General features: G+C 41.0%; 1 protein-coding gene across 3 annotated transcripts in view; it reads right to left on the minus strand.

Annotated features, from left to right (window-relative positions):
* Positions 1 to 12,231, minus strand: part of RFX3 (regulatory factor X3) — a 512,595-nt gene that overhangs the window by 79,161 nt on the left and 421,203 nt on the right. For all 3 annotated transcript variants that reach the window (XM_073542615.1, XM_073542614.1, XM_073542613.1), the window contains one exon: positions 9,587 to 9,768. In XM_073542615.1, the coding sequence (XP_073398716.1) occupies positions 9,587 to 9,768 (182 nt within the window). The remainder of the gene's footprint in view (positions 1 to 9,586; positions 9,769 to 12,231) is intronic.

A 12,231-nucleotide genomic window follows, 5' to 3' on the forward strand; every position in this document is an offset into this window, starting at 1 on the left:
GCACAACAAAAAATACTCGGAGATCGCCCGAGCATGCTTGGGAAAACCTGAGCAACAAGTATACTCACTCATCACAGTCTCTTATGAAGACCAGCCATATATTGGACTCCATAGGTATACTAACAAGTCAGCGTCGAGGACCTACTAAAAGCTTTGATGCCAATGCATTGACACAATACAATCACGTTGCAGATGGGCGGATGGTTACCCAGAACAGACATCAGGGCAGAATCGAGCTGGATTAAATGCCGCTGGTTGTGATTCACAGAGGCATTCACAGCAGTCCAATCACTGCTGTTGGAGGCAGATGCCGGCTGTATTACACAGCAAACATCTGTTGTGTTTGCAGTAGGATCAGATCCTGAGTCGTCACAACCCAACCCACTATATGACGATCAGATAGTTTATGGTAGCAAGAGCAGAATGTTTCACCTAAGATTTTCTACTCCTGTGTCAACTGTACTTCTGACCTTAAAGGAACGGATCAATTAGATGCCCAGAAAAAAAACAACTTTTCTCAGCATTCAAAGCATTTCCTTGATGTAATTTCTTATTAGTGTCCATCCGATATGAGCATTTCATCAGTGAATTCTAGAACAGTTGTAATGATGGTGAATGGTCTATGCTGGGGAAAAACAGGACAAAATGGACATATATGTAAAAGAGCCTAAAGTGTGATATAAACTGCTAGATAATCTATTACACTTCATTCTAATTACCAAGAGCATGAGAAGGAATGATTCTTATAATCCTGACTGTCAGCATGAAAGTCTATTAAATAAGCAAGTTAATTATAATTACTCGACACTAGAATTGTATTTATGTAATACGAAAATGGGTAGTATATAGCTTAATAGAAACTAAATGCTCCAGCACTGATTGATGTTATATAAGGCAGATGTAGGCGGTTTAGGGTAGTGTTTAAATCTCCTTACAAAGCTAACAATCCGCCATGTATTTGAAGTAAATGACATGTTATAGGCATCGTAATCTGTTTGCCATATAAATATCTCAATCTATAATCGCATCATAATATAAACAAACAATAAGGGATCCAATCGTCAATGTCAGCATGAAATAAAGAGTGCTATATATTTCTTTTACTGTATATAAAATGAAGTGTTCCTAGTAGCATTAAAGGGGATATTTAACATATAAACACAAATTAAATCAACTATGAATGTAATTTAAAAAATGTATTTAAAAAGTACTTACGGTACCTATTCTTACCCCAGATGATCCGGAGTTGACCATGTCTACTTTTGTTTACACACAGCTGGTAAGAAACATGGCAGCCAATCAGTATCTATTGCGGTCACGTGCCATGCTACTGGTATCACGCACAACCATAAGGCTATGCGCACACGTTGCGGAATTCCCAAGGAGATTTCGGCGGGAATTCCTGAATTCCATTCCGGGGGAAATATGCGAGCAAATAGCATTTTAATTTCCGCCTATTTCCCGCGGAAAAACTAGCGATTTTCAAGCGTAATTAGCTTGCAGAATGCTAGCGTTTTCCAAGCAATCTGTAGCATCGCTTGGCAAACTGATTGACAGGTTGGTCACACTCGTCAAACAGTTTTTGACAAGTGTGACCAACTTTTTACTATTGAGGCTGCCTATGCGGCATCAGTAGTAAACGATATAATGTTAAAAATAAAAAAAAAATAAAAAATCGTGTTTTTCTTACCTTCTGGCGTCCCACGCAGCGTTCCCGATCATCGCGATGCTGCCGGCAGGTCCCGTTCCCAGTGATGCATTGCGCCAATGACCTTTGATGACGTCGCGGTCTCGCGAGACTGCTATGGTATCGTGAGACCGCGACGTCATCAAAGGTCATTGCCGCAATGCATCACTGGGAACGGGACCTGCCGGGAGCATGGCCTGGTGACGCTGTGAGGGACATCGGAAGGTGAGAATATGACGATTTTTTTAATTTTAATTATATTTTTTACAGGGATATGGTACCCGGAGCCTGGAGGAGAATCTCCTCTCCTCCGGACCGTGGGTACCATCCGCAAATGTTCTGATTACTTTTCGCATGGTGGGCACAGCCACATGCGGAAAGTAAGCAGAACAATGCATTCCTATGTGGGCGGATTCGCCACAATTCCACAAAATTAATGAGCATGCTGTGTATTTTTCTGCGATGCGATTCCGCTGCTGAGAAATCTGCAGCATTAGCATAGCATTGCGGAATCCCATAGGATTGCATGGGATGCTTTTTTTTTTTGCATTTTTGCAGCAAAATCGCGCGTTTAAAAGCGCCGCGAAAACGCAAAAAACGCTACGTGTGAACACAGCCTAAGTGGTATAGATAAGTGGTATTGAACATAACAACTATGATCACTGATGGACTGCAGCAGTCACGCACCAGTCGCATGTAAACAAAGATAAGAAGCTCCACTGGAGGATCAGCACTGCACTGCCAGGAAACAGAATATTATTGTGTCAATTCATTAAGACTGGTGTTGTGAATACTAGTCTTAATAAAGGACTCACTGGAGTACAATTAATTGTCAAATACAACACCACGTAATGAATTTGTCGCTACTAGCACCTTTCACAATGTTGCCTTGCACCTTACCAGAAATCCTACTACAGTCAGGTTTCTGATTTATTAGCAGGGACTCTATATATGCCACAAGGCATCCACAATCTATTTCAGTGAAGTCTGTGCTCCAAAAATCAAATATTACTCATTACTTTCCAAGCCTAGCAATGCATACATGATCATATGATTCTCTCACCACTGTGTGGGTCTAGTACTGCAGATAAGCCGAGAACCAGGCTTTGCAGCATTCATAATCTCCCCTGAAGAATCAAGTTTTTTTGAGGAAATGCTTTGGGAGAAAACTAGGGGGTTCTCTCATTAGGGATATCAACAGTGAATAATGTCTCCATAGTATCTGAGGAGCTTTCATATGGAACTGCTCAAGATGGTCTTCTGCCACATTGGTGAGATTGTTTCAATTATTATTCTATGGCATAATGTTTTTTTATTGATTCAGAGTCCAAAAGAAACATTTGGAATTGGTGGTAGTATTATTTTGGTGTTATTATATTGATCCCTTTGGTGAAGAAATCCACTGTTGTTAATCTTCTTAGTCACCATTTGAAGATTTCTGCTAATTAGCTTTCGGTACTGGGTCTTCTCCTGGGTGCTGTGATTCCTGGACGCTCTGCCTGCCCACTCTGTCTTCTAACAGAGAAAGGAAGATCACTGAAAAAGTAGTGACCTGTTATTCATGACCTGTTATTCACAGACAAGCAAGCAGCGGCTGGGAATCACAGACAGGGAGGAGAAGACCCTGTGCAAAGTACAGCCCCTGTGCACCGAAATCTAATTTACAGAAGACTTCAAATGGTGATTACCTCCTTCATGCCATAGCCCATTTCTGTTTTTGTTTTCGATTTTTCCACTTGTTCTTCCAAGAGCCATAACTTTTTCTATTTTCACTCCACATAGCTGTGTCAGTCCTTGTTGTTTTGTGGGACAAATTGTACTTTTGCATGATGCACTGGAAAGCGGGAAAAAAAAATTCCAAGTGCATTGAAATTGCAAAAAAAAGTGCAATTTCATATTTTTATTTATTTACATTGTTCACTATAAGGTAAAACTGACCTAGCAATATGACTATCCAGGAGAGTATGATTACACAGATACCAAATATGGATATATTTTTCATTAAAAGTGGTAAAAAAAATTCAGAGATTTGCAAAAAAAAAAACCCATAACTCTGGTGTTTCGATCCTTTTTCTAATTATGCCATTTACCGATCGGCTTATTTTATATTTTGATAGATTGGACTTTTACGTACTCATCGCTACCAAAATTGTATTTTTTTATTTATTTATTTTTAATAGGGCAAAAGGGGGGTGATTTGAACGTTTACATTTTTTTTTTCACTTTTTACTGTATTTCTTTGTGCTTTTACAGCACTTGAATCTGGAATCATCTGATCGATTGTGTTATACATACAGTGGGGAAAAAAAGTATTTAGTCAGCCACCAATTATGCAAGTTCTCCCACTTAAAAAAATGAGAGAGGCCTGTAATTGACATCATAGGTAGATCACAACTATGAGAGTCAAAATGAGAAAACAAATCCAGAAAATCACCTTGTCTGATTTGGCAAGATTTATTTTGCAAATTATGGTGGAAAATAAGTATTTGGTCATTAACAAAAGTTCATCTTAATATTTTGTTATATGTCTTTTGTTGGCAATGACAGAGGTAAAATGTTTTCTGTAAGGGTCCCGTTACATTAAGCGATACACCAGTGATCCCGACACCGATACGACCTGGTCAGGATCGCTGGTGCATCGCTAAGGTCGCTAGTGAGCTGCCAAACAGGCAGATCTCACCAGCGACGCAGCAACGATCCAGCGATGCTCGGTGGTTTCTCCTCCCTGTCACACAGCAGTAATGATGATGACTTCCACCTGCGTCCATGCGTCGCTAGTCGGCGCCACTGGGACGCCAACGAGGAGAAAATGGCCCAGGACGTTCGAATGCGATCAGCAATATCCAGCAGTGGGGCCGGTCGGAGGTACGTGTCACATGTAGCGAGATCGCTAGCGATGTCGCTGTTGCATCACAAAATCAGTGACGCTTTAGCGATATCGCTAGTGGTCTCGCTATGTGTAAAAGGCCCTTAAGTCTTCACAAGGTTGACACACACAGTTGGTGGTATGTTGGTCCATTCCTTCATGCAGATCTCCTCTAGAGCAGTGATGTTTTAGGCCTGTCGCTGGGCAACACAGCCTCAAAGCATGATGTTGCCACTCCCATGCTTCACAGTAGGTATGGAGTTCTTTGGATGCAACTCAGCATTGTCTCCTTCAAACACAGCGAGTTTTGTTTCTACCAAACAGTTCTACTTTGGTTTCATCAGACCATATGAAGTTCTCCCAATACTCTTATGCATAATCCAAATGCTCTCTAGTAAACTTCAGACAGGTCCAGACATGTACTGACTTAAGCAGGGGGACACGTCTGGCACTGCAGGATCTGAGTCCCTGGCGGCGTAGTGTGTTACTGATGGTAGTCTTTGTTATGGTGGTCCCAACTCTATGCAGGTCATTCACTAGGTCCCTCGTGTGGTTCTGGGATTTTTGCTCACTGTTCTTGTGATCTTTTTGACCCCTCGGGGTGAGATCTTGCGTGGAGCCCCAGATTATCTGTGGTGTTGTATGTCTTCCATTTTGTTATTATTGCTCCCACAGTTGATTTCATCACACCAAGCTGCTTGCCTATTGCAGATTCAGTCTTCCCAGCCTGGTGCAGGGCTACAATTTTGTTCTGGTGTCCTTCGACAGCTCTTTGGTCTTCACCTTAGTGGAGTTTGGAGTGTGACTGCATGAGGTTGTGGACAGGTGTCTTTTATACTGATAAGTTCAAACAGATGCCATTACTATATGTAAAGAGTGAAGGACAGAGGAGCCTCTTAAAAGAAGAAGTTACAAGTCTGTGAGAGCCAAAAATCTTGCATGTTTTTAGGTGACCAAAAACTTATTTTCCACCATAATTTGCAAAATAAATCTCGCCAAATCAGACAAGGTGATTTTCTGGATTTGTTTTCTCATTTTGACTCTTAGTTGTGGTCTACCTATTGTCACGTGGACCTGTCTTGTGTGACGCGACCAGCAGGCCGGTAACTAAAACAACAGGACGCGGCACGTGCTATTGTTCTGTGTGACACGGCTCGCAGGCCGGTAACTAAAACAACAAGACAAGGTGTAGGGAAACAGTTACAATGGTGGGCCCTGCAATAGGCAAAGGGGACGGGGAGACCTCCGGCACTCCCCTGAGTCAGTGTCCCTAACGCTCCTAACGTTCCCTATGCCGGTTCCGCACCGGGCGCCGATCAGGAACCTGTCGCCCTAGCACACCCTACACCTATCCCTTGCTAGGGAGCTGGGTGGCGCAGTCACTGGCCCCACCGCTGTACTAATACACACTAAGGAAAAACACAAACGGGGAAACACAACTTAGCTTTACTCTGTTGCACTTGCTCCTGCCAACAGAGTCCACAACCAGCATGTAGCTCTCCTCCTGAATCGCTGCCACCAAGCTCTGTCAGAGCTACAAGGAAATCCCCTATGACTCCTTTCACACCAGGGCTAAGACAGTGCTGCAAGGAACGCTCTCCAGCTCCTTCCTCCACCAATGATGGTTGAAATGAACACTATCACCAACACTGATTGCAACACCTGTGACTCTTTTATAGCAGAGCCAGCAATCACACCTGTATTATAATCATGTGAAACTTAACTAAAGAAACTAGAGTGCAATGACCCAAGGAAGTTCGAGTTCTCGTACCCGACCCGAACTTTAGGCCAAAGTTTGGTTTGGTTACCAGAACTGTACCCGAACTGTACCCGACCTTGAACCTGATCCCGAACCCCTTTGAAACTGGAAAATTCTAGCTATTTTAAAGGGAAGCTGTAAGCAGGATTGTGCACAGTAACCTACAGACAGTGTCGGGTCGGTGCCATTATACTGATTAAAATGATACCTCGGTTGATGAAATCCATCTTGTGGTTGTAGATTAATCTTTATTTTCAGTTATGAATTAATGAGATTCTCATGCTCTGGGTCGGGCCTGTGGGGGGTCTGCATGTGGTGCTCTGATTAGGTATTCATAATGAAGACTGCTGACAGATCACTGATCCCTCAGTGACCTGCCCCCTAGCTTATATAATGAATATTATATATACATATTGAAAAAAAAACCTTCTGCAGCTGTGGCACCTGCTCTGCAGCATAATCACATAATCGCATATGTATATAATCAATATGTTTGTGGTTCTCCTTATATTAAAAAAAAAATCCATTTGAAAATGGCACCGGCTGAGCCTGCTCAGTAGCAGCTATTGGTGATCCGATAGCTATTATTGTGCAGGCGGCGCCATCTTGCTAGAGAAAAAAAAAATCCTCATCCAAGGTGGTGACGCCTGCGCAGGAGCAGCTATCGGCGATCGCCAATAGTTGCTATTGTGCAGGCGCCGGCGGCGCAATCCTGCTAGAGAAAAAATTTCCTCCTCCAAGATGGCGCCACCTGCTAATTATATACACAGTACATATGTAATTATTCTGCAGCGCAGGTGCCACGGCTGGTGCTTGCCTGCATAAGGGTTTTTTTTTCAATATGTATATATCATATAATATTCATTATGTAAACTAGGGAGCAGGTCAGAGAGGGATCAGTGACCTGTCAGAATTCTTCATTATGAATAGGTAAGCAGAGCACCACATGCAGACCCCCACAGGCCGCCCCGGAGCACGAGCGTATCATTAACTCAAAACTGAAAATAAAGATTAAATAACAACCACAAGATGGATTTCATCACTCAGGTATCATTTTAATCCGTATAACGGCGCCATCCTGACACTGTTTGTAGGTTACTGTGCACAATCCTGCTGACAGGTTCCCTTTAAGTTCGGGTTCGCTCATCTCTTCTGTCATTTGTTAGAGGCAAATGATGGCTAAATAATTCAGCCAACAACTGCCAGGAAAAATGCTGCTTGCGAACCTACATCAAAGTCAGGGACCCAACATATGACGTAACTGTGAATCAAATGTCGAGAAGGGGTTAAAGAACAAAAAAACGTATTTCTTCATCAAAGGTATCAATGTAAGCAGTATTACAGTGTCATTACAGCCACAGCTTTCCCTTATATTACAAAATTGTGCTGAAAGGTTCTCTTTAAGAAGGTTAATCTTAATAAAAATGGGATTTCAGAAATCAATTTTTGCACTTTCTCTTGCTAAACTGAGTAAATTCGGTTTCTGGCAATTAAGAATATTTTTTGCTTCAAAAATGTCAACAAAAAATAAATTCTAATATCTGTTAGTTTAAACATAGAGGACATTAAAGGGAACCTGTCACATGAAAAAACCTATTAAACTGCAGATATGGGGTTAATCTGCAGGTTAAAGGGGTTGACCACTGCTAGGACGTCCCCTTCATAAATTAAATGTGCGGCCCTGATAAAATTAAAAAGCCTATACTCGCCTCCAGTGCCAGTGTTGTTCCTGCGGTGTTGGCACTGGCTCTCCCCGGGGCTGTAATGTGGTGTTGTGACACCGGCGCCCAATCAGGGCTGGCATCACTGTCTCCACCTACGGACAAACTGAGCATGAAAAGGAAGTCAGAGATCAGCTGGAGCCCAGACTTCGTCTTCATGTTCAGTTTGTCTGAAGGTGAAGACAGTGATGCCAGTGCTGAATGAGCGCCGTCGTCACGTTTCATTCCACCACATCACAGACCCGGGACCACAAATTCCGACGCACGGGAACGGAGCCGGCATGGGAAGTGAGTATAAGCTTTATTATTTTATTGGGCATGATACTTAGTTTAAGAAGGGGTTGTCCTAGTAGTGGACAACCCCTTTAATAGCGTTCTGAACCTGCCCAGCACCGCACTTCAACATCCGCAGCAGGGAGGAAATTAACTTTATTCCTCCTGATAGCATTCGGGTTTCAGTCACGGGGGCAGTGCCAGCCCGGGTTCAGTCACCTTTCTATGTATAGAAAACCGCAGCTGTAGCAGTGCCGCCTGACTGTCAGCCGACCCTAACGCTGAGCAGGGCATATGTTTATTTTGTTTCTGTCTTGGGTTTTGTCTGTTTGATGGCCACTGTGAACATGCTCTTATGTTGCATGCATACTTATACTTATACTTTAGTTCAATAATTTTGGTTTAGTTTTAGGTGTCTGCATTTGGTGCAGGTAAGGTTTTGGCCTCCCTTCCTTTGAGCTGGAGATTCCATTTAAATAGCTTCCCATTTGCTGTGTGTCCACGTTCAGGACCCGGTCTTTCTTGGCCGTTCTTCAAACAGACATCACTATGACACATGGTAAGGTTTTAATATTAAAGGTTATACTTTTTTTATCATAAATTTTTTTATCATAAACGATGTTTACTAAGTGCGCTGTTTATATGCACAATTGTTTTTACTTATTTAAGGTATATGTTTATTTTGTTTCTGTCTTGGGCTTTGTCAATTCTATTAAAGATCTTGGACAGCTGGAGTCCCTGTTGGAGATTTTGAATGGGATCATGAAGCTTCAAGCTACATCACAGAAAAAGGTGACCATCATCCCGCTACAAATATGTTGTACTGCCATGTATAGATTAAAAACCATCACATTCTACAGAAACATAATCTATGACATATCATATCTCTTTCCACTTTTAACATTTCCATCTGAATTTATAAAAATCATAGTTTTCTGAGTAAGGGTATGCGCACTCATTGAGTAATGCATCATATTTTTCTGCACCATAAATGACAGTGATGGCAGGAAATATGTTATGAAAATTGCGCTCATTTTTTACACGTTTTTATATGTGTTTTTACTTGCACTTTTCCCCCATTCATTTGAATGGTTGCAAAATGGTTGAAAAATGGTTGAAAAATGCTGCAAAATCACTAAAAATTAACATTCTATAGATTAAAAATAAACAAAAAATACTTTGATGGTTCAAATTCGTAAGGAAAAAAATAAGCAGCATGTGTCTTAAAAAAACACAACATGTGAACACGCCCTACAAAAAAAAAATATCCCTATACAAACCTGGTTCCCAGTCTTCTTGTTCGGAGTCCCATGAAAATGGAGCGGATAAGTTTTCCAAAGGATGCAGCATTGACTGGATCTAGTTTGTGCTCCTGACAATGTCTAAGGTAATGATTGTATAGGGTACTTCTGGGGAGACTGACCCCTTCAGCAGTCTCGTAGTTATCCAACAGCCACTGGAGCTAAAACAGAACAAAGGTGTGCTCAATTATCTATACTTAACATACACATATTACTGAGAGGGATCAAACAGATCAAAAATTATAAAGTTACTTATTAGTCAGGACATATAACCGATGCAAATCGCTGCTGTGAACAGCCCACTCTTAAAAAGGCATAATGCAACTACTCAATAAAGCAAACTAACAGAGCACTAATATGAGTAATAAAACGACTAATAGTAGCATTTGATCTTTTTCGCTATTATACAAGTCCAGCCTTTGAATTAAAATGATGCTAGAAAGTGCAATTGCGTTCATTTAAAAACAGCTGGAGATCGGCAATTTAATCTCTTTGCTCCAGTTATCAGGCAGTGCTTCCAATTTCCCCGAGTAGGCATTACTTTTATAATTATACTCGCTAGAGAACGGCTTGGATTTGCAATTGTTGTATGGGTAACATTTTTGTACATTTGCCAATTTGCTTTTATGCATTTGTTTTCCTTTTTTACAAAATAATCTAAGAAGAGTCAAAAATAATCTTAAAAAACAGTTTCTATTCTAAACATGAAAAAGCAAATATATTAGAAAGTTTTAGGATTTGTAAAGTTTAGGGAGCCTCAGTGGGAGACACATTTCATTACATGGCCTTTATGCCAAAAAAGCCAACCTAAAAAAAGAATCTACTCAGTTTTATTTCAAGAAAGAAGGCATGAACATGACAATCAAGAAATGCTTCATCAACTACAACAGGCCTACAAAAGGCATACACAAGAAGAGCCTGTATATTATTTGCTGCTGATGGGCTCCTTTAATGGCGTTTTTATAGATTATATCACAGCATAAGGGTATGTGCACACGCTGCGGAGTCACCAGTGGATTTTTCCGTGCGGATCCGCAAGTAAAACCGCAGGTAAAATGACCTGCGGTTTTACCTGCGGATTGGCCAGGGGTTTTCCCGTGGTTTGACACCTGGACAATAGAATAGGTGGCAAACCACAGCGGAATCCGCAGAAACAATTGACATGTCAATTCTTTCTGCAGATTTAAAACCGCAGCTTTTCCGCAGTGAAAAACCGCAGCGTGTGCACAGCGGATTGTAAATTCCATAGACTTACATTGTACTGTACACTGTCTGCAGAACTGCTGTGGATCCGTAGAGGCCGGATCCGCAGCGTGTGCACATAGCCTAAGGCTGGAGTCACACCAGCCTACATTCCCGTATCTGAGAAAATCGGACCAATTATGCTAATCACACTATGATCAGAGTTTGATCTGAGTGTGTTCATAGTGTAATCCAATTTTCTCGTATGAGAAGATGGAAAAAAAAGAAGAAAAAAAATTCTCCATCTTCTCCATTCTGTCAGTAGTGGAAGTCAGACTGCAATTAGATATCATCCGAGTGTGCGGACCACACTCATTGACTTGCATGGCCAATCTGATAATCATATTTAATTCAAGCAAGTTGTAATATTCTTTTTTTTGACTCGGACTGAGAAAAAAATTGGACATGTGCACAGCTCTATAGATTAACGCTGGTCCGAGTGTAATCCGATGTTTTGTTGGATCGCTCTAGGACTGAAAATATGCTCCTCTGTACAAGCCCTAATACACAATTATATCAGTAACATGAAATTACCCTTATCAGAAATGTTAGTTATGTATGCACTATTAATTGTACTGGTGAAAACAACTTATCACCTATTCAACCATAAAGGTCTGACCGCTGATATCCACATCGATCTGGCAAAATGGGAAATTTTCATCCCAATGTTTAACTTCAGAATGGAGTGGCAGTGTATGAGCCGGATGCCAGCTCCATTTATTCTCTATAAAGCTGCCTTAGAAAGCAAAGAGCAGCAGTCGGCAGCTCCATGAAGAATGAATGGGATAGCAGTCGAGAATATGCACTGCCGCTCTATTTTAATGGGGATGAAAGTGCCCCATTCTGCTCATCAGTGTGGGTTCCAGCGGTCAGACCTCCAATCAATAAATTACAACCTAACCAAAGGATAAAAAATAACTTGTTTTCACAGGATTACTCCTTTAATAACAAAAATATGAAGCAGAAATTCTGTTTTATTGGAAAAAAATGTATAATGTGTCATAGTCTTCCAAGTAACATCATTTAAAAGTTTATTACTTTAAAAAGAGTAAGCGGCAAGCTAAAAAAAGTAACAAATATATATTAATGGTTTCCAACGATTCTCAACCACACGCCTACACACAACATGAAAATTTCCTACTCTACTAAATATACACTTTTTTATGCACTTGCAATAATTTGTATTTACAATGACCTAATGTTCCAAGGAAAGGGAACATCATAGCAGACTGTGGGTGGATGATAGCTAGTGATAAGCAACAGATAATTTGCACATTTGATTTTTAAAGTCTGGACATTTGGGAAAGAAAATTATAATGAAAAAAAAAACAAACACAAACAAGCAGAAAAACAGGTTTAAGTTCAGAAGAATTCGTAGAACA

The sequence above is a fragment of the Dendrobates tinctorius genome, unplaced genomic scaffold, assembly GCF_039654945.1.
Source record: "Dendrobates tinctorius isolate UK_male_01 unplaced genomic scaffold, ASM3965494v1 ptg000128l, whole genome shotgun sequence".
Classification (NCBI taxonomy): domain Eukaryota; kingdom Metazoa; phylum Chordata; class Amphibia; order Anura; family Dendrobatidae; genus Dendrobates; species Dendrobates tinctorius.